Source organism: Dromiciops gliroides, chromosome 2 (genome assembly GCF_019393635.1).
Source record: "Dromiciops gliroides isolate mDroGli1 chromosome 2, mDroGli1.pri, whole genome shotgun sequence".
Classification (NCBI taxonomy): Eukaryota; Metazoa; Chordata; class Mammalia; order Microbiotheria; family Microbiotheriidae; genus Dromiciops; species Dromiciops gliroides.
The window spans coordinates 309,919,468-309,939,865 of record NC_057862.1 but is presented as its reverse complement, the minus strand read 5'-3'; the positions used below and the strand labels follow the sequence as shown (position 1 = coordinate 309,939,865).

The following is a 20,398-nucleotide window of genomic DNA, read 5'->3' as shown; positions in this document are numbered from 1 at the left end:
TAAATATATGTGTCTCCCTTTGTCTCTCCATCTCTGTCTCTGTCTGTCTGTCTCTGTCTGTCTCTCAAACACACACACAAACACACACACACACACAATTGTGTCCTTATTTGGTGAGATCCAGCTTTTAGTTTCTTCAGTCAAGGATAGATAAATGATGAAATTTTTAAATTTGCTAAAAGCCCCTCACCAGATGGTTTTATGATTGAGATTTTTTTTAACCTGAAGGGCTGCCTGTGTTCCCATCTGTCACAGTCTCATTATTTGATAAACAGTAAAAACTACCCCCACTGTACCTCAAAAGTGGATAAGCACTCTTGTAGTGTACCACCTGAGCACCACAGAAAGGAAAACCTTTGAAAAAAATGGATGAATTACTACCCAAGTGAGACAGACTTCAGAAAGCACTAATGTAAGCTTGAAAACTGCCTGCCTACTTTCCCATACCCTCATCTATAATTTCAGGAAGAGAAGCCTTTATTAAAGTGAATGGAGTATCTAGAAATTGATTTAGGGTAAAAAAAAATTAAAAGTAGCCTGACTCTTCATTTTCATCTCTCATCCCATTCCTCAAATATTTCCCAAGGAGTGTAAAAAAAATAGATCTGTTAATATGTGGAAAGAACATGGAGCCAGAGGCCATAGGTGTCTCTGGACAGGTCACTTAACCTCTCAGGCCATCAGTGTCTTCAAAATAAAGGGGTGGGATTAGATGGCCTTCTAACAGTTCTTCCAGCTCTAAATCTAGGATCCTATTAACTAAATAAGTTAAAAGATGAAGAGCTCTCCAGATTCAGTGAAGAAGAAAAGGCAGAGGCATTCACACAAAGTTCATAAGTGCCGTTGAAGCAAAGTTTAAGGGGTTTCCCTTCTAGGACACAAGTTTTTTTGGGGTTTTGGTTAAGTTGACTTTGAGAAGCTGTTTTTCTTTTTTTTTTTTTGTGAGGCAATTGGGGTTAAGTGACTTGACCAGGGTCACCCAGCTAGTAAGTGTCAAGTGTCTGAGGCCAGATTTGAACTCAGGTACTCCTGAACCCAGGGCTAGTGCTTTATCCACTGCACCACCTAGCTGCCCCGAGAAGCTGTTTTTCTACCTCAGTTAAATGCTCAGGGACTAGAGGCAACTAACTGGTACAGTGGGTGCTGGGTCTAGAATCAAGAAGACCTGAGTTCAAATCCAACCTCAGATACTTCCTAGCTGTGTCTCCTTGGACAAGTCACTTAACTACTAACAAGCTCAATTTCCCCAACTATGAAATTGGGATAATAATAGTTCCTACCTCTCAGGGGTGTTGTGAGTGAGGATCAAACAAGATAATATTTGTAAAGCACTTAACTCAGTGCCTGGCATGTAGACACTCAGTAAATGTTTATTCACCCTCCTGGTGCAAATCGTTGCTTGCTCAATCAGCTGTCTGCTGTCTATCATTTGTTCAGCACTTTCTCAGCTCCAACACAAGTTGTTGGATGCATAATGGCATGGGGTTTTTTACATTTCCTCATATGTAGAATTTCACTGTGTAGCTAGATGATCCTTTATCCACTGAATAATCACACAGAGTTTTTCCCAGGGAGCAGCATTAGCCAATAAATGGGTTTCAAAAGTTCATTTCCCCCACTGGTTGTGATCCCCTGGCTGTCATATATTTCATTACTATCTGCTAAGAGTGTTTCTCAGTCACTAGTGAGGATAGGTATCTGGCTTATGTATCAAAGTCTATGTGATTCCTTAGTGGTAGGTATAAGAGGATGGGACTGTAGTGGGTAGGGCATGGGATCTTTCTTGCTGAGTCCCATGTGCCTTTTCTGTAGCCAGGAGCCTGAGGTCAGTAGATCTTCTGGGAGGGGTCAAGGGATCAATGTGTTCTATCAGTCAGCACAATGAAAGACAGATAAGACTCCATCTAACATAACCCCAACTCTTGATCACCTCCAGGGGAACTTGAAGCTATGATAATGCTGTCTTTGAAAGGAGCTATAATTTCCCTTATGCATTTGGTATTCAGTTGACCTGAAAAACCCATTTTTCTTTCTTTCTTTTTTTTGGTTTGGAGTGGGGCAATGAGGGTTAAGTGGCTTGCCTAGGGTCACACAGCTAGTAAGTGTCAAGTCTCTGAGGCTGGATTTGAACTCAGGTCCTCCTGAATCCAGGGCCAGTGTTTTATCCACTGCATCACCTAACTGCCCCAAAACCCATTTTTCAAATGAAAGTTTGTTTTAAGGTGTTTTTCCCATATCTTTTTATGTGTTATTTGGATTAAAAATAGAGAAAGCCTTTATTACAATAACAATGACCCTAGGGCTAGGATTTCACCTGGAGAAATGAGCAGCTCAGAACACAGCAGCCAATACTCTTAAGAACAGTCAGTGAGGGGCAGCTAGGTGGCGCAGTATATAGAGCACTGGCCTTGGAGTCAGGAGGACCTGAGTTCAAATCTGACCTCAGACACTTAACACTTACTAGCTGTGTGACCTTGGGCAAGTCACTTAACCCTCATTGCCAAACCAAAACCAAAAACCAAACCAAAACAAAAGAACAGTCAGTGAGGAACCCCATTCCCTCTGCACTGTGATAGCCATGATCTCCCTATGGTATATGGAGCATGAAATTGGCTTGATGTTTTTTTCTTTGCAAAGGTTGGGGTAGGGAGCAAATGATGTGTTGTTTTTTACATGGGTGAGAGAAACTCATTCACCCTTTACTCATTAACTTTTAACCCTCTAGGATTTCTCAGCAGGCAATGTACTTCTGAGTATACTAGCTCAAATCCTAAAGAAAGGGGAGAAGGAAAAAGGTGGAGGAGACAGAGAAATGTGTTCCCATAAAAGAGTGTCATGCATTGTTGGAAGAGACTAGGATGGGGTATTAGCTGCTTTCCCAGTTGTCTTAATAGGATCGACAGAATCCCAGGGGAGTAACTTGGCCAAGATAAACAGAGTCCCTGGTGGTAAAAAAAAAAAAGCTGGCTTGCTGAAGTTCTGGTCACTTATGGTTTTATTACTGTTGGATCAATGATCATCTCATGGGCTCAAAATCTCCCAGAACCATCCTCCAGAAAATGTGATTACTGAGTTTGGCTCTGAACTTATTTGACTCCAATGGTCTTATTCCTTGAATAAGGGTCTCTGAATAGCACCTAGCTAATATGTGATTTGTTAAGCTGTATGCTTTGACAAATTTGTTCCATCTATCTTTTTTTCATCTGCTCTTAGAAAAGACCACCATTTCTTGCATACATACCATTATCTGTTTATTAGCAATAACATAGGAAATACCAATAGCACCAATTAAAAATGAATCCACATGCTGTTTTGTCCTTACAGCTGTAATAACTGGTAACTAACAAAAGATTGGAAAGCACTTTACCAATATAAAAAGTGCTGCACAGATTTATCCTCATTCTTATCATTAACAAATTAGCCCAATTCTCCTGTTATTCAGAAGGCACATAAGGTCAAGTACATGGGGTTGAGTGGGGCAAAGTTGTCAGAACCTAGAATGTAGCCATGACTTGTATGTGCTGGCAACCTGTTGTACCCCATGCAAACCTACAGAGCTGAATTTACACACCCTTCAAAATATGGGAGAATCAAAGCTCAATCATGAACAGAAAATAATTCTTCGTGGGTATGGAAAGCTTCATAACAGATTCCTATCTTTCTTGTTCAGATCAATGAGTTGTAGAGCAAAAATAATTGATCAAACATCTAATTCGCACATTTCTATAAACAAAATATTCTAGCTGGAATGATGTTAATTTTTATTATTCTTTATGAGAAGATATGATAGAAAGCCTTAAAAACTCAGTATTCACAGAGGTCACAAGCTGTTTGGTTGTGTGCTCACACACCCACAGGGAATTATCTTCTGAATTCCTTCCCAAAATGTTACTTTTTAAAAGCAGCTTCATCCAATCCCTCAACAGCTGGACCTGGCAAAAGACAGTGAAGGGCTTTTGGCTGATCATAAATAAAATTCTTTGAATCACCAGTATCTCAATTTAAGAAAGATATTTTACTGTGTCTTTCATACACAAAAGCTGATTAACAGTGGTGTTTTTTTTTCAAAACAAATTAACACTATTCCACTTTTTTCACAAGTGTACAAAAAAGAAATGCAATGGGTTACATTCAACAATAAAGCTTAAAATCCACTCTAGGTAATAATTGCATTGACATTCACATACACAAGCACAGAGTAAGTATATTTCAGGATTTTTATAAGAGCATACAGCATACATACAGTAGTTGGATTTTACATCATGAATAGTAGTAGTAAGGGCAGCAATTCAGAGTGTCATAGAAAAAAGGGAAACAAAACCAAAGGGAAGGTGGTAAGCTAGCGCACCGACAATTCACAGAATTACAGGATCTGTAAGTGTGTTCTGTATGTCTGAGAAAACAACAACTATCTTTTATTTTTGAGTCTTAGGACAGTTGATTGAAGAAGATTGTGTAATCAAAGTGCACATAAAAACATTTTTTAAAAGGATGGGGATCCTTGGGTTTAGTAACGAATACATGCAAGAGGCAGTCCCAGAGTGACCTGATAGAGTAAAGCTGTGATTGGCAGGTGGCCGATATAATACAGATGTTTCAGGCAATTTCTCTAAAGCACTTCAGTAGCAGCAATGATTGTTTCTAATGGCTGTAGATTTAATTCTCTTTTGGGGGTAAAGGGGAATCATATTTATCATATTTGTTTTTCAACATTTACATCTATACTTTCATTTTTAAATAAATCTATCAAATAACAATAGCATAGATAAAGTGAGGTGTTGGGGTTTTTTCTTTCCCTTTTGCATATGTATTATGGGAAAAGGATCTGGCCTTTTCAGAGACATTGTGTGCAAAAAGAATGTTTAACAGAGTGAGGACAAGGACATACAGGAAACAGCATCCAAGCCACTCACTTTCCCAACATGTCCACCTGACTGGCCTCCTGTTAGAGTCTAAGGAACTGTTTTTCCAGCATAATGAAGGTTTTAGAAAGACATCATAGCCAATTTTTTTCCAGGACCCTGAATAATGTATAAATAGGCTAATGGTCAAGGGGGCAGAATACAGTTTTGTTTGGAGAATGGGTACCACCTCCTGTCATTCCTTACCTATCCCACACTAAGTTTGGAAAATCTAGTCACTTTTTTCCTCAGGTTTCCTCTCTGGCCTAAAAGGTTCAGAACTACTCATTGGTTTTGTTTCTTCACATTTCTACCTCTTCTTGCACTAAGTAACCTAATTTTGCCTTCCCTCAGTGACTTCTTTACACACATACACACCCGCATACCTCCACGACACCCCACCCCCACCCCTACATGCACAGGCACACATCAAAAGTAAGGCCCAGACTGCCCAGTCTGAAAACCTTTCAGCCTCCCCTGTAAGTGCCATCAAGACAGGATTCCGGGAGCACAAGGCTGAGAGTCCAACCTCTCACGGGTGGGGCTGGGAGGCCTCTCCTTTGCGGCGGAGGAGAAAGGAAACTTGGGTCTGCTTTTTAGGTTCTGAAAACAAGCCAGAGTGGAGAGAAAGAGTTAACATCAGACTGAGTAAAGCTTTTAAGACAAAACCTGTTATATGTGAGCTAGACAGACACCGGGAACTTTCTGTTGATTTGTGAGATCTGGACAGATGGGACTGGTGTGGACAGGAGGAAAGAGGCAGGAGTTGCTACATAAGAGAGATTTGCCATTATTACAAAACTGGCTAAGTGGCTTTGTTCCATTGGATCCCTCACTGGTCACTGTTGTCAGTGGTGCTGTTCCCTTTCTCTTTTTTCTCTTGGGTCTTGTTGCCCTTCTTCTTTTTCTTCTTCTTCTTGGTCTCCTCCTTTTTCCCAAAGGTTATGAAGTCACTTTTGTCAATTTGGCTGTTGGGTGGCTCCTGCCGGATGGAGATGATTGCAGGAGATCCCGGGATAATGAATTTGTCTGGCAACTCACCAGGGCCAGGTTGCTTGGGGTTGCCAGGTCCGTATTTAAAGGTCCAGCTGTTGCTGTTGACACCAGCTCCTACAGGGGGGGACACTTCTCCTGCCTCTGGTTCTGAAAAATTCAAATGACAAGATATCAGTTAAGAAAAGCCAGCTCCTTTGCTCATAGTGCCATACCTGTAGACAGGAATATTGTGATAAGAGAGCACCCCCTGTTCCATGAAGAATATCTTTTTCCAGAATAGAGGCCCAGAGTAGTGGTTAGAACAGAAGATAGGAAACTAGAAATCCCTTTCCAACTGTTATCTTACCAATGGTGTACCTGACACTAACTTATTTTCCATTATTGCCTTTCTGGGTCAAGATACGTGAACAAAGGTAAACATTTCAATACAAATACCAGGAGGTGCTATTGAAGTTGTAAAGGAAACTTTGCAGATTTTCAGGAGAAACACCAAGGAACCTCATCCCAGAAAAAAAGGATTTCTGAATCTTGTCTACAATTTCACTGGACTCTCAGCTCAATCAAAATTTGAGTGAAAGACTGGAAAAATACTTTGACCAGATCAGAAAGTCAAAGAAGCTATTTATTAGCCCTGGCTAACCTTCCATAGCTATAGGAAAGATCCTTTCATAAGTCTGGGGAAAGTCAGTGCAATATAGTGCTAAGAACCCTGGTCATGGAAAATGAAGATCTAGATTTAAATCCTGGATCTGCTACTTACTAGTAATGATCCTTCATAAGTCATTTAACCCTTCTATATGTCAGCTTCCTTATCGATAAAATGAGGATAATAAGTTCTACCTCACAATTCTTGTTAACTTTTAATTCTTTTTTTTTTCAGGGCAATGAGGGTTAAGTGACTTGCCTAGGGTCACACAGCTAGTAAGTGTCAAGTGTCTGAGGCCGGATTTGAACTCAGGTCCTCCTGAATCGAGGGCCGGTGCTTTATCCACTGAACCACCTAGCTGCCCCCTTTGTTAACTTTTAAGTGCTAGAAAAATGTAAATTAACATTACATATATGTTCAAGAATAAAGATATTACAGAGAATTACCCCTCTATATACATATACAAACCATTATATGGTACAAGAAGTTCCACAAGTCTCTCACCCAACTCTGATGAGATAGCCTTTGTATCTAGTTACACTTTTATTCATTATGTATAAATAAGCCAGGAAACTTGTGTAACCTCTCCCCTAGGCTGTTTCCTTGAACATGTGGTAGGTTGAAGGAAGTATACATACATACATACATACATACATATATATATATATATATATATATATATATATATATATATATATATATATATATATATATATATATATATATATATATATATATATGCTTTCTGTCACTAGGACAGTTCACTCATCCATCTATTCCCTGAAGACTTGAAAGGAGAAGTATGGAGGACCATCATAACTCTTGGTCCTTCTCCCTTTCCATCTCTCTGCATGGCTTCTCTCCAGGAAGGAAGTTCTTTTAGAGTTCAAAAGCTCTTGGAGGGGCAGCTAGGTAGCACAGTGGATAGAGCACTGGCCCTGGAGTCAGGAGTACCTGAATTCAAATCCGACCTCAGACACTTAACACTTACTAGCTGTGTGACCCTAGGCAAGTCACTTAACCCCAATTGCCTCACTTAAAAAAAAAGCTCTTGGAAATTTGGGGAACACTTCTCATTTCCCCTCTAACTGGTGGGAGAAGGGGTGAAATTTAATGTCCCACTTCTCCCATGGTGCTCAGTGAGTGAAGGCCTCTTTAATAATGATTATTTGTGTTCCTATGCTATTTTAAATTGCTATTAATGTTTATGGCCATTTATAATTACTTTAGTTCTTATGCTATTTAAAATTATTATTGTTTATAGCCATTTATAATGATTTTAGTATAAGCCAATAAGTACATGGTTTGGAAATTAAAAATAGTTAACCCAAAAGGAGATTTTTTTTTACTCATATTGGATTTAGGTGGGCATAGGTCAATTAAAGGGAGAATATCTGTAATTTTAGTAACCTCTGAGATACTATGAGATATCTCAGATTGCTTTTAAGCCCAGAGAGAGGCTTAATAAGGAAAAGAACCAATAGAAGTGATAGGTAGTGGTTAATGTATTTGCTTAAGTAATCATATTGTCTCCACACAATACATAGCCAAAGATCCCCTGGGCAACAACTAGAATGTCAAGAAATACTAAGGATGAGATGTTTCACAGAAAAGACAAATTTTCTGAAGTGCTGAAGTATCCCAATGTATTCTTTAAGGAAATAATGCCTTGAAGCATGCTGATCACTAGACGATAAGTTCTTGATCAATTAATCAATCAACTAGCATTTATTAAGCACCTACTATGTGCCAGGCACATGTTAGGTACTGTGAATACAAAGAAAAGTAAAAACAGTCTCTGTTTTCAAGTGGTTCACAGTCTAATGGGAGATACAATATGCAAATAACTATATACAAAGAAGATATGTACAGGATAAATTGGAGGTAGTGTCAAAAGGGAGGCATTAAAATTAAGGAAGGCTACAAAGGATTTCATGCAGCAGGTGGAACTTTAGTTGAGATTTGAAGAAAGCCAGGGAAACCAAGAGTTGAGGAGAAAGAGAAAGAGAATTCCAAGTATGGGGTACATCTAGTGGAAATGATCAGTTGGGAGAAGGAATTTCCTTGAGAAGCCAGAAGGCCAGTGTCATTGGATCTCAGAATACACAGAGGGAAGTAAGGTGTAGGGAGACTGGAAAGGTAGGAAGGGACAGGTTATGAAGGGCTTTAAACAATACAGAGTACTTTTATTTGATCCTAGAGATAACAGGGAAACATTGGAGTTTATTGAACAGGGAATGAGATGGTCAGATCTGTACTTTAGAAAGACCACTTTGGAAGCTGGGTGGAAGGTATACTGTAGTAGAACTTGAGGTAGGGAGGTAGGGAGACCCTACAACCAGCAGGCACGTAGGATAGTCTAGACATGAGGTCTAGACTGTGATAGTCTTGACATGAAGTCTAGGCTGTGATATTCTAGACAGTGAGGAGGGCCTGTACCAGGGTGGTGGCATTAAGAGAGGAGGAATCATATACAAGATGTTACAAAGGTAGAAATGACAGGAATTGACATCTGGTTGTATATGGTGGGGGATGTTAGAGTGAGGAATTGAGAATGACACCTAGGTTGTAAGCCTGATGACTAGGAGAATGGCAGTACTTTAAACAGTAATAGGGGAGTTAAGAAGGGGAAAGCATTTTGGGGGAAAGATAATGAATGAGTTCAGTTTTGGACACATTGAAGTTAAGATGTCTATGGAACATCCAATTTGAAAAGTTCATTAGGCAGCTGGAAATATGAGAATGGAGAGAGTCTCTTGGGGGAGAGGTTAAGAAGGCTGAACAAATAGATCTTAGACTTATCTGCATAAAGATCACAATTGAAGCTGAAGAGATCACAAAGTGAAATAGTTTGAATGGAGAAGAAAAGAAGCTCATCAGAGCCTTGTGGGACCCCAACAATTAGTGTAAGTGACTTGTATAATGATGCCACAGAGAAGACAGAGAAGATGTCAGATAGGGAGAAAGAGAATGAAGATAATGCTGCCCTGAAAACCTGTAGAAAAGAGAGTATCAAGGGCAAAAAATGGTGATTAAAAGGATCAAAGATTTTGGAGAGGTCAAGAAGTGTGCAAACTGAGGGGGGCAGGCCATTAGATTTGGCAGTTAAGAGATTATCCATGTCTTTGGAGAGAACAGTTTCTGTTCACTTATAAGGCCAAAAGCCAGACTGCTAAGGGGTAAGGAGAGAATGAAAAGAAAGAAAATGAAAACAGCTATTGTAAATGACCTTCTCCAAGAGTTTAGCCATGAAAGGGAGGAGAAATATGCAATGAAAGTTATTGGGGAATGGATACTCCAAGTGAGGGTTTTTAAGATGGTGGAGGTGCAGGTGTGTTTGTAGACAGTAAGGAAATTGTCAGAGTACAAGGAGAGATTGGAAATTAGTAAGAGAGTAGAAATGAAAGACAGGATAATCTGCTGGAGAAGATGGCATCACTTGTGGATATAGAGGGGTTTTCCTTGGTAAGGAAAAGGGCCACCTCTTCATGTGAAATGGGTGAGAGAGTGGCAGAAGGTATTTGAATGATGTGAGATAAAAAACCAGGGGAAAAAAGAGAGTTCTCACAAATGCCCTCAATTCTTTCAGTGAAATATGAGTTCTCATGTGAAACAGTGTGTGGAGAGGGGACTATGGGAGGCTTGAAGAGGGATGAAAAACTTTGAAAAAGCTGCTGTGGTGAATAGGATAATGAACCAGAGAGGTGCAAAAGGATTGCCTTGCCATCAAGAGGACCCAATTGAAATTATGTAGCATAAATTTGTAGTGCATCCAATCAGCATAGTTTCCCTCATGTCATCTTGATCACCAACACAGATAAAAAGCTATGTGGTAAACGGACTGAGGTCAAGGGATGACAGAGACACTGCTGTCTAAAATCTCTCCATAATGGCCAGAAGCCAAAAGCCATGAGTTGCACTAAACTAAAAAAAGCTACACTGGGGGCAGCTAGGTGGCGCAGTGGCCCTGGATTCAGGAAGACCTGAGTTCAAACATGGTCTCAGACACTTAACACTTACTAGTTGTGTGACCCTGGGCAAGTCACTTAACCCCAATTGCCCTGCAAAAAATAAAATAAAATAAAAAGCTACACCTCACACTGTGACATGCAGATAGAAGCCAGATAGCTTGTTATCAGATAGAAGTTGGAAATTACCAAATGAATCTCCACTTTGGGTATATATCTTGATCTCAGAACAAATAATACCAAAATTTAAAGTCTTAGCTAATTGTGTTAGCATTTTCCAGAGGAGCAGCGGGAGGCTTTCCCACTTTAAGGAGATGGAGGAGGGGGTCCAACCATGAGTCAAATGAGCCACAGAAAATTAACAAGAAATCTCTTGGTACAGCTAGATGGTGCAGTGGTAAAGCACTGGCCCTGGATTCAGGAGTACCTGAGTTCAAATCCAGCCTCAGACACTTGACACTTACTAGCTGTGTGACCCTGGGCAAGTCACTTAACCCCAATTGCCTCACCAAAAAAAAAAAAAGAAATCTTTTACTCTAAGTAAGCTGGTAAAGATCTAACAAAACTAAAAACAATGGAACTACCACTATAAAACTGGTAATTTGGCAATGATGCCTTCTAGGACTTTTATTCATGGTATCATCCCTTCTATCTCTCTAGGAAAAATCAATCCAAAATCCCAATCATCTTGTATAAAGGTGGTACTATGGGAAGTGAACTCTATTAGGTCATTTCAGTAAAATGAGGGAGTTGGACTGACTAGATGACCTCTGTAGTCCCTTCCAGCTTTAAATCTTTAATTCTATTAGCTTCCCAACATGGGTTCAGCCAGAGTTTAGCTTCCTGTTTTCCTTCTGGGGGCTGGTGATGCCCATGAATAATAGAGACAAAAGGCTTGAAATTGGTCTGAAAAACTTCTGACAAGCCTAGAGCTGTTACCTGCATATCAGCAACACTTAAATATCTTTTAGAGAAGTCCCATTAAGCTGGACCCTGAGCTCCTTCATAACTGTAAAATGCATAGGATTTATTTCCAATATTGACCTAGTCTTCAGTGTAAACCCAAGGAATGGAAACTCACTGGTGATTACCCAATAAACCTGTCATCTTTTAAACAGTGTTTTATTTTTTCCACTTTCACATAAAGAAAAATTTTAACATTCATTTTTATATACATTTTTGAGTTCCACATTTTCTCCTTCCCTCCCTCCCTTTCCTTCTCCCTAAGACACTAAGTAATTTGATATAGGTTATATATGTGTAATTATGTAAAACATATTTCCATAAATAAACCTATCATCCTAAGTCTATATATGTCTTCATCCTTGCTGAGTCAAAGGAAACCAAGGAACCTTCTTGCTGGCAAAGGGACTGGCTCACAGCAGGAATGCCATGGGTTAATCAGCTTTATTTCCACATCACTGAGCTGCTTCTGCCTTTTCAGGGAAACTTGTTTCTGCCTGACTCAGCCTGAGACACGAAGAAGCTGACAGGGGGTTCATTCATGTGCTTCCTCCACGTGTTCCAGCTCTGCAGAGGAGAGCAGTGCTTTGCTCTCTCCGTCCTTCCCATCCCCACCCCCACCCCCCAAAAAGTCCACTGCAAAAAGTCCCACAGGTGCCCAACCCATTTTAATGGCTCCTGTTCCAAAGAAGTGTTTTACCATTTCCAGATCAAACGCAGGTTCCTTCTCTGCCAAAGGTCAGTGGGGGTCTGGCCCTGCACTACTACTGCAGCGCTGGGCAATTGTGACACCAGCAGCTCTCTCTCTACATCTACAACCTTGATTCAAGGAATCTGAAGCCCTCTGGCAACTTCCAGAGAAACAGAAATAGGTTTCCCCCAGCCCCCCAGAAATGAATCTATTTCTAGATCCAAAGGCAAAGCCACATAGGCCCTTCCTCTACCTTCCCCCAGGAGGAAGCCCAAAATGAACCCCACCCAGCCTTTCCCCTAGGGCCAGCCCTAGGAAAATGGTCATGTCACCTTAACTTCTCTTTGGGCTCAATATTAACCCCCCATCTTGGCACCCCAGGAGTGTCCAAGCTCCCCAGTAAGTTAATTGTCAAGAACTGATATGCATTTCTTTGTATTTTAGTAGGATTTCTGGCATCATGTCTGGGTAGTAGAGAATTGTCTCTGGGAGGGGAGGGGCCTTCCCAGAGTTCCTTAAGCTAATGCTGCATATACTATGGACTCATTTAGAGGTGGAAACAGGGATATGATGCAGGAAAAGCCATTTTCTTGCACTGGCAAAGCCAAGAAATAGACTCTCTAGGTGGCACAGTGGATATGATATAGGAGACCAAAAAGGGGGTTAACAGAAAAACCTAAGACCCAAGCTCTAATTTAGATTTGAGCTCTAAAAGGGATGCAGACCCCAGTTAATAGATAACTTAAGACTTGGGAAACAAGTCAAGGCCTAGTTTCTTCCTACCCACATTAATCAGCACCCATAACAAGAACATAAAGAGGCAGGTCAAAAAGACCTTAACTATAACAATGATACACAATGATACATTGACAGGGTATAGAAATTCAAACTGATAAATGAAGATATTTTGAAAACTGAACATGGGAATCAAAAAGTGACGTGTGCAGAAAAGGCCAAATTTGTCCCCAGATTCACCTTATGATGTGTAAACCCCCAAAACACACCTCCACAGAAAACAGTACCCACCTCAGGGGTTCGCTTAGGACCCCAAGAACTTCAAATTAGGATAAGCCCTCCCCTGTATCTCCCCAAGGTGGAGAATATTATAATGAGACTGATAATTTATTCATACTATAAATATAACTATCTTTTCTTTCCCTATTCAAGAGATACCTTTCCACTTTTCTGGTTCTCTCCCTGTGTTCACTCACAGTATTGCAATAAAACTTGGGAAACTGAGTCACTGAGTCTTGTAATTCTTTTGGGATGACTCACTATCAATTTGACCCAAATTCCATCCCACATCAGATAGAACACTGAGTCCAGAGTCAGGAAAACCTAAATCCAAATCCAGCTTCAGACATTTACTAGTTGTGTGACCCTGAGCAGGTCATTTAACCTCTGTCTGTTTTCTCATCTCAAAATGGGAATAATAATAGTTGTTGTGAGGATCAACTGAAAAAAAAATTGTAAAGCACTTAGCACAGTGCCTGGCACATAGTAGATACTATATAAATGTCAGCTAAAATTTTTATTATTATTACTGGTACTGACAGGAAACTTGTAAGTAGGTCTTCAGACAGAACCAAGGAAGTGCTTTATCACATCTAGCAGACCCAGGCTCACAGCTCTGAAGCTGACATCTATGACTCAAGTAACTGGGGAACTAGGGATATCTCCATGTTTTTGGAATGGACTTAAAAGGTTGCTCTAAGGCTGCAAGAGAAGTTTCTCAGGCCTTTATATTGCTACAAAACTTAATTGAAAATGGATTCTTTCCCATAGTGGAAGGGGTTTAAAAATGCAGGCAAAATGGAAGAGACTGAAATCCTTAGAGTTCCTAAACCAGTTCAGGCTTAAGGCTGAAGCAGAACATAAATAGATTGCCTGGAGAACCCAAAGAGAGGAGAATAGACACCCTGGTCCATTCTGAAATGGCCAGGTCATTCATTCATCCATCACCTCTGACTTGTTTGCTCTGATTTCTACTAGGCTAGTTCTTTTCCTATGATACAGCTTGCCTCTCTGTGCTTCAGTCATTGGACAAGGCTCAGGGGCGGTCATCTCACAGCCTGATAGTTTAGTTTCAGTGCTTGGGCTAGCAATCACTGATAGAGACACTGCATAGAGCCTGGTTTATAAACCTGTCTCCTCCTCGCCCCAAGCAGTTTTGGAGATTTATCCCCTGAATCAAGAGGCATTCTCCCTCAGAGCTAGAATCCTAATCACTAGGAAAGCTTCCGGCTGGGGAGAAGCCAACTGGGAGAGGGGGAGGGAGAATAAGGACTTGGTTAGAGGGTGGTCATTCCCGGCTCAATTCATTCTCCCTTCATGCCTTCTCCTGGCTTTGATCTCTCCTCCCCACCCCTCACCCCCAAGCTCTGATCAGGCTTAGACTAGGAACAAGCCTAGATCTCTAGTCACTTGAAAGAAACCGGAGTGCTGGGGCCTGGGCCTCCTGGTTAGCAATTGTTCTCTGATGAAAAGCTGGAGGCAGCTGAATGAGAATGTGAAGGGAATTAGTTCAGATGGGAGGGAGGGGAGGGGCTCAGTTTTCCAGCAACCCAGTCTGGCTGACATGCTCAGTGAGAGAAGCCAGGTCCTCAGCCCCACCCTTCTCTTTTCAGCACCAGTTCCTATCCATAAGGACTGTGATCCTGGGGTTTCGGGAGGGTCATGCAGACAAAGAGCTAGCAGAAAAGCCATTCATTCTGATTTGAGAGAGAACCATTTTCAATGGTCTGATTCATTTTTTAAAAGCTACCTTCTCTTCAGCCTGTCCCCTGCCTGCTCCTGATCCTTTGGCATTTTTCCAATTTACAAGCTCTTGGGTCAGCAGAGCCACCCTAGGTTATTATTTGACTTTAACCCCATAGTGCCAGACAGCTACAAGTCTGAGAGTCAGATCTTAACCCAATTTGTCCTTTTCCTTGCCACTGGTTTTTCATGAATATTCAACAGAAGCACTTCAGCATCCTCCCTAGATTCTGAAGCTTGAGAAACCAAGCTTTTAGTGAAAGGGGAGAGACAAGCTGAACAACTGGGTCTCAAGGAAAAATGAAATGTATGCAAGACCCAACATTAAGTTTAATATGCACAAAACAATAAGTCAAGCTATGATTTGTAGCATTTGTTCCCCTAGCACACCTCTGCATCCTTCCTCCACTCCAAGGACAGGTCCTTGGAGATAATCCACCTTTTATTTGTTCTGTTCCCTAAATCCAAAAAACCCTCTCCCTGTGTTTCTACCTTTGGAAATCCTACTCAACCTTCAAGGGCTAGTTCAAGAGTCACCTCCTCCTTAATTCCCCAGTCTGAAATTATCTTTCCTTTGTCCTGGTCTTATTATGTTCTATCGTGCATGACTGTTATTGTACAATTATATGCAAGCACAAGGTCTGGCATATAGTAGGCACTTAATAGGTTGGATTGAATTATATAGTATTATTTTATTTTTTAAGTATTGTTTCATCTTTCCTGCTATATTGTGAACTCAGGGAGAGCTGAGACTATCTTTGAATGCCCCTGATGGAGGAGGCCAAAAGGGTTAACAGATAACCTATCAATAGTACTGTAGGGGCCCCTACAGTACCTAGAAGGGGTTAACAGAAAAACCTAAGACCCAAGCTCTAATTTAGATCTGAGCTCCAAGAGGGGCTATAACTTCCAGGCCCCAGTTCTAAAAGGGATTTAGACCCAGACCCCAGTTAATGGATAACTTAAGACTTGAGTCTTCATTAATACAAGTCAGGGCCTACATTCTCATTACCCACATAAATCAGTACCCATAACAAGAACATAAAGAGGCAGGTCATAGAGACCTTAACTATAATAATGATACACAGGGGCAGTTAGGTGGTGCACTGGATAAGGCACCGGCCCTGGATTCAGGAGGACCTGAGTTCAAATACGACCTCAGACCTTTGACCCTTACTAGCTGTGTGACTCTGGGCAAGACACTTAACCCCAATTGCCTCACAAAATAAAATAAAATAAAATAAATGTCATGGGGTGCAAAGCACCCCAGAAGTTCTCTGGGGCACATCAAGGAACTTTCTCCTTGAGAAACTAAAGCAGAGGACAGATAATGCCTAGAGAGATAAACTGAACCAAATCAGACTGAGTTAGCTTCGGATTCCTACCCTTCATTCTGGTCTCCCTTACCCTGGGGAGATGAGTTTGGGTGTGGCTTCGGCCTTTGTGTTCTGAAGAGGGATCCGTAGCCACCCCTCACCCAATTCCTCTAGTCACTACCAGTGGGGGATGGTCCTCCACTCCTCACCGAATTCCCCCAGCTACCACCAGTGGGGGATGGTCCACCCTCACTAAAGGAACTTTTCACGGGCAGATGGTCCACCCCCATCAGTCCTCTATAAAAGTGCCTTCCAGTCCCCTGTTCGAGGAGATTTGGTACTTCTGAGCCATGTGCTTTGTGCCTATCTCCCCATGAGAAGTCCAAGGATTTCTTTCATGGTTTCCCTGCCCCCACCCTTCCCTTCCCTTGGCCCTAAATAAACTACCACCTTATTCTAACTACTTTTTGTGTGCAAGAGGGTGTAATTCTTTAAAGAGGAATTCCTAAGAACCCCATCCCCTAACCCAACCCATACCCCATTTCCCCCATTACATAATGATACACAGACAGGGCATAGCAATTCAAACTGAGAAATGAAAATATTTTGAAACTAGACATGGGAATGAAAAGGTGACATGCACAGAAAAGGCCAAATTTGTCCCCAGATTCAGCTTATGATGTGTAAACCCCAAAAGCACACCTCCACAGAAAAAGGTACTTGCCTTGGAAGTTGGTTTAAGCCCCCAGGAACTCCAAATTAGGTTAAACCCTCCCTTGTACCTCCCTAAAGTGGAGATTATTATAATGAGACTCATAATCAATTTATCCATACTATAAATATAACTGTCTTTTCTTTCCTTATCCGAGAGAGACACCTCCATAGTGCTGCTCTCCCTGTGTTCACTCACAATATTGCAATAAAACTTGGTAAACTGAGTCACTGACTCATAATTCTTTTGGGATGACTCACAATCAACTTGACCCTAAATTCCATCCCATGTCAACCCCAATCCCCAATTCTCCCCTCAACATATACATATCTATCATAAGGATCTATACACAGAGGCCACTTTATGATTGTGGGATTGAAAAGGCCATTCTAACTTTTTTCCTTTCCAGTTAGAAGGGTGGAATCTTACAAAATTACCCTTTGAGGCAACAAGGTAGCCCAGTGGATTGAGAATTGAGCCCAGAGTGAGGAAAACCTGAGTCTAAATGCAGCCTCAAACACCTACTAGTTATGTGACCCTGGACAAGTCACTTAACCTTGGTCTACTTCAGTTTCATCAACTATAAAATGGGGATAATAGTACCTACCCTCTCAAAGTTGTTGTGAGGGTCAAATAAGGTAATTTTTATAAAATGGTTAGCCTGGTACGTGGCATATAACAGGAGCTTAATAAATGTGTGTTCCCATCATATCTTCCCATAGTTGGCCTAGTTAGAAAAAAATCATCACAGCAGCAAACTAGCACAAAGAACAGTTTCAGAGGCCACAGGGCTCCAGGAATTTATAGTTTGAAATTTGTTTCCCTATTTCCCCACCTCTCCATCTGTTTGCTTTTGTGAAATCAATGAATCTGTCCTGCTGGTTTAGAGGAGAGGAACACAGAAAGATTCTTTCGTGTTCTCTGCCTCCTCATACTTGATCTATTTGGCTAACCCCATTTTTCTATTTAAGTGCCATTAACCTCAGTAATTGGACCTGACCAAATACAGACAGAGAATGCATCCTCTGGAGGCCATACAATTTAAAAGTGTGATTGTTTTTCAAGTAATTCCAAAGAAAGAAAGATGCCAAAAAGGATAGAAAAGAGCAGAGAACTTAGTACCATCAGTAAAAGGTGACTTAGAAGGCATCAGCAATTACTGACCCATATTCCTTCTTTCTCATCTCTATAGAATCTTTATAATATGCATGCACCTGTTCCACAGGTGAAAAAAAAATAGTTTTCATCTTTTTTTTTTTTTGGTGAGGCAATTGGAGTTAAGTGACTTGCCCAGGATCACACAGCTAGTAAGTGTCAAGTGCCTAAAGGCAAATTTGAACTCAGGTCCTCCTGAATCCAGGACTTTATCCATTGCACCACCTGCTGTCCTTAGTTTTCATCTTAAACCGTCTTTCTCAGTCCCTCAATCTTCTTATACCTTTCTCCCTCCCACATACTCTGCCACCTTCTGGCTGTCCCTGAGTGGCTTTCTTTCATCCCTAGAATTTTCTCTCCTTTTCTCCATCCCCTAGCTCCCCTGGCTTCCTTCAAGTCTCAGCTAAAATCACACTTTCCATGAGAAACCTTCCCCAGTCCTCCTTAACCTTAGTGTCTTCCCTCTGAGATTATCTCCAATTTTATCATACACACACACACACACACACACACACACACACACACACACACATATATTGTGACATTTAAAATCTAATGTGTGGTCACCTTTTTTCTGCTCCCAGTGTGGGGGGGGAAACTAGCTTGGTTTTACTTATAAGTTAGAAGCGTCAGCAACAGTTTTTGGCATTAAGCATTTATTAAAGAGTAAAGAGAGAACACGTGGAGTTCAGAAAGTTAATGTTATAGTCCCAGAGCACCCCAGAAGTTCTCTGGGGCACATCAAAGAACCTTTTCCTTGAGAAACTAAACCAGAGGACAGACACACCTAGAGAGATAAGTGGAACCAGAACTGACTGAGCAAGCTCCAGGACCCCCACCCTTCATTCTAGTCTCCCTCAACCCTGGGGAGATAAGATTAGGTGTGGCTGCTGTCTTTGTGTCCTGAGGAGATAGCTTGAGAGATCTGCAGCCACCCCTCACTCAATTCCCCCAGCCACCACCAATGGGGAATGGTCCTCCCTCATTAAGAGAACTTTCCAGTCAGATGGTCACCCCCATCAATCCACTATAAAAGTACCTGCCTGTCTCCTGCTCCAAGAGATTGGTATCTCAGAGCCACTCTCTCTGTGCCATGCTTTTCTCCCCATGAGAAGTCCAAGGATTTCTTTCATGGTTTCCTTTCCCTTCCCTTCCCCTAAATAAATTACTATCTTATTCTAACTGCTTTTGTGTTCAAGAGGGTATAATTCTTTAAAGAAGAATTCCTAAGGACCCCAAACCCCCTACCCCATTTTCCCCATGACATTAAGAAAGAAACCTATCTACCCTAGGGTTCAGAATGGCCTCCTTCTTCTTCTCTTTCTGCCACCAGCATGAGGTTTGGGAATGAAAGAGAGAGAGCTCTACGTACTTCCTACTTCCTGCCTCTCTGTGGGACAGGAAGAGGGGCAGTCCCCACACACAGCTCTGAGCTAATTGGCTGGTAGCATAACCTATGTAGCATTGCAAAAGTCCATTGAATGACATGACTTAAAGGCGGTCTATGAATTGTGAGGTAACTACCAGATGCTGATTTGACCTCAGAAAGGTCACCTCATGCTTTCTGGGCAGGGGTCCCTGGTAATAATATTTTCACACCATATAGATCCACACACATCCAGTTTGTATATAATAACTGTTTGCATGTTACCTCCCTTATCAGACTGTGAGCACAAGGAGAGGGACCATTTTTGGCCTTTCTTTGTATCTTCAACACTTAGGATAGTACCTGGCACACTGTACACTCTTTTTATTTATTTATTTATCTATCTATCTATTTATTTATTCATTTATTCATTTATTTATTTGTTTGTTTGTTTATTCATTCATTCATTCATTCATTCATTTATTTATTTTAGTAAGGCAATTGGGGTTAAGTGACTTGCCCAGGATCACACAGCTAGTAATTGTTAAGTGTCTGAGGCCGGACTTGAACTCAGGTACTCCTGACTCCAGGGCCGGTGCTCTATCCACTGCACCACCTAGCTGCCCCTGTACACTCTTAATAAGTGCTTGTTGGGGCAGCTAGGTGGTGCAGTGGATAGAGCACCAGCCCTGGATTCAGGAGGACCTGAGTTCAAATCTGGCCTTAGATACTTGACACTTACTAGCTGTGTGACCCTGGGCAAGTCACTTAACCCTCATTGCCTTGCCCAAAAAAATAATAATAATAATAATAATAAATGCTTGTTGACTTGATTAAAAGGTATCCTTGATGAAAATATGAGAAGGTAAAAGACAGGTTTTATATAATTTACTACAGTAGGTCATAACTTCACATTTACAAAATTTG

The 20,398-nt window shown here is 41.2% G+C and overlaps 1 protein-coding gene across 12 annotated transcripts in view; it reads right to left on the bottom strand.

The window, feature by feature from the left end:
• Positions 1 to 3,350: 3,350 nt before the first annotated feature.
• Positions 3,351 to 20,398, bottom strand: part of LOC122740813 (protocadherin alpha-C2-like) — a 275,331-nt gene continuing 258,283 nt past the window's right edge. For 11 of the 12 annotated variants that reach the window (XM_043983557.1, XM_043983556.1, XM_043983555.1 and 8 more), the window contains exon 4: positions 3,351 to 6,044. In XM_043983557.1, the coding sequence (XP_043839492.1) occupies positions 5,734 to 6,044 (311 nt within the window). In that variant the 3' untranslated portion in view covers positions 3,351 to 5,733. The remainder of the gene's footprint in view (positions 6,045 to 20,398) is intronic. The other variant, XM_043983552.1, reaches the window with a different exon arrangement.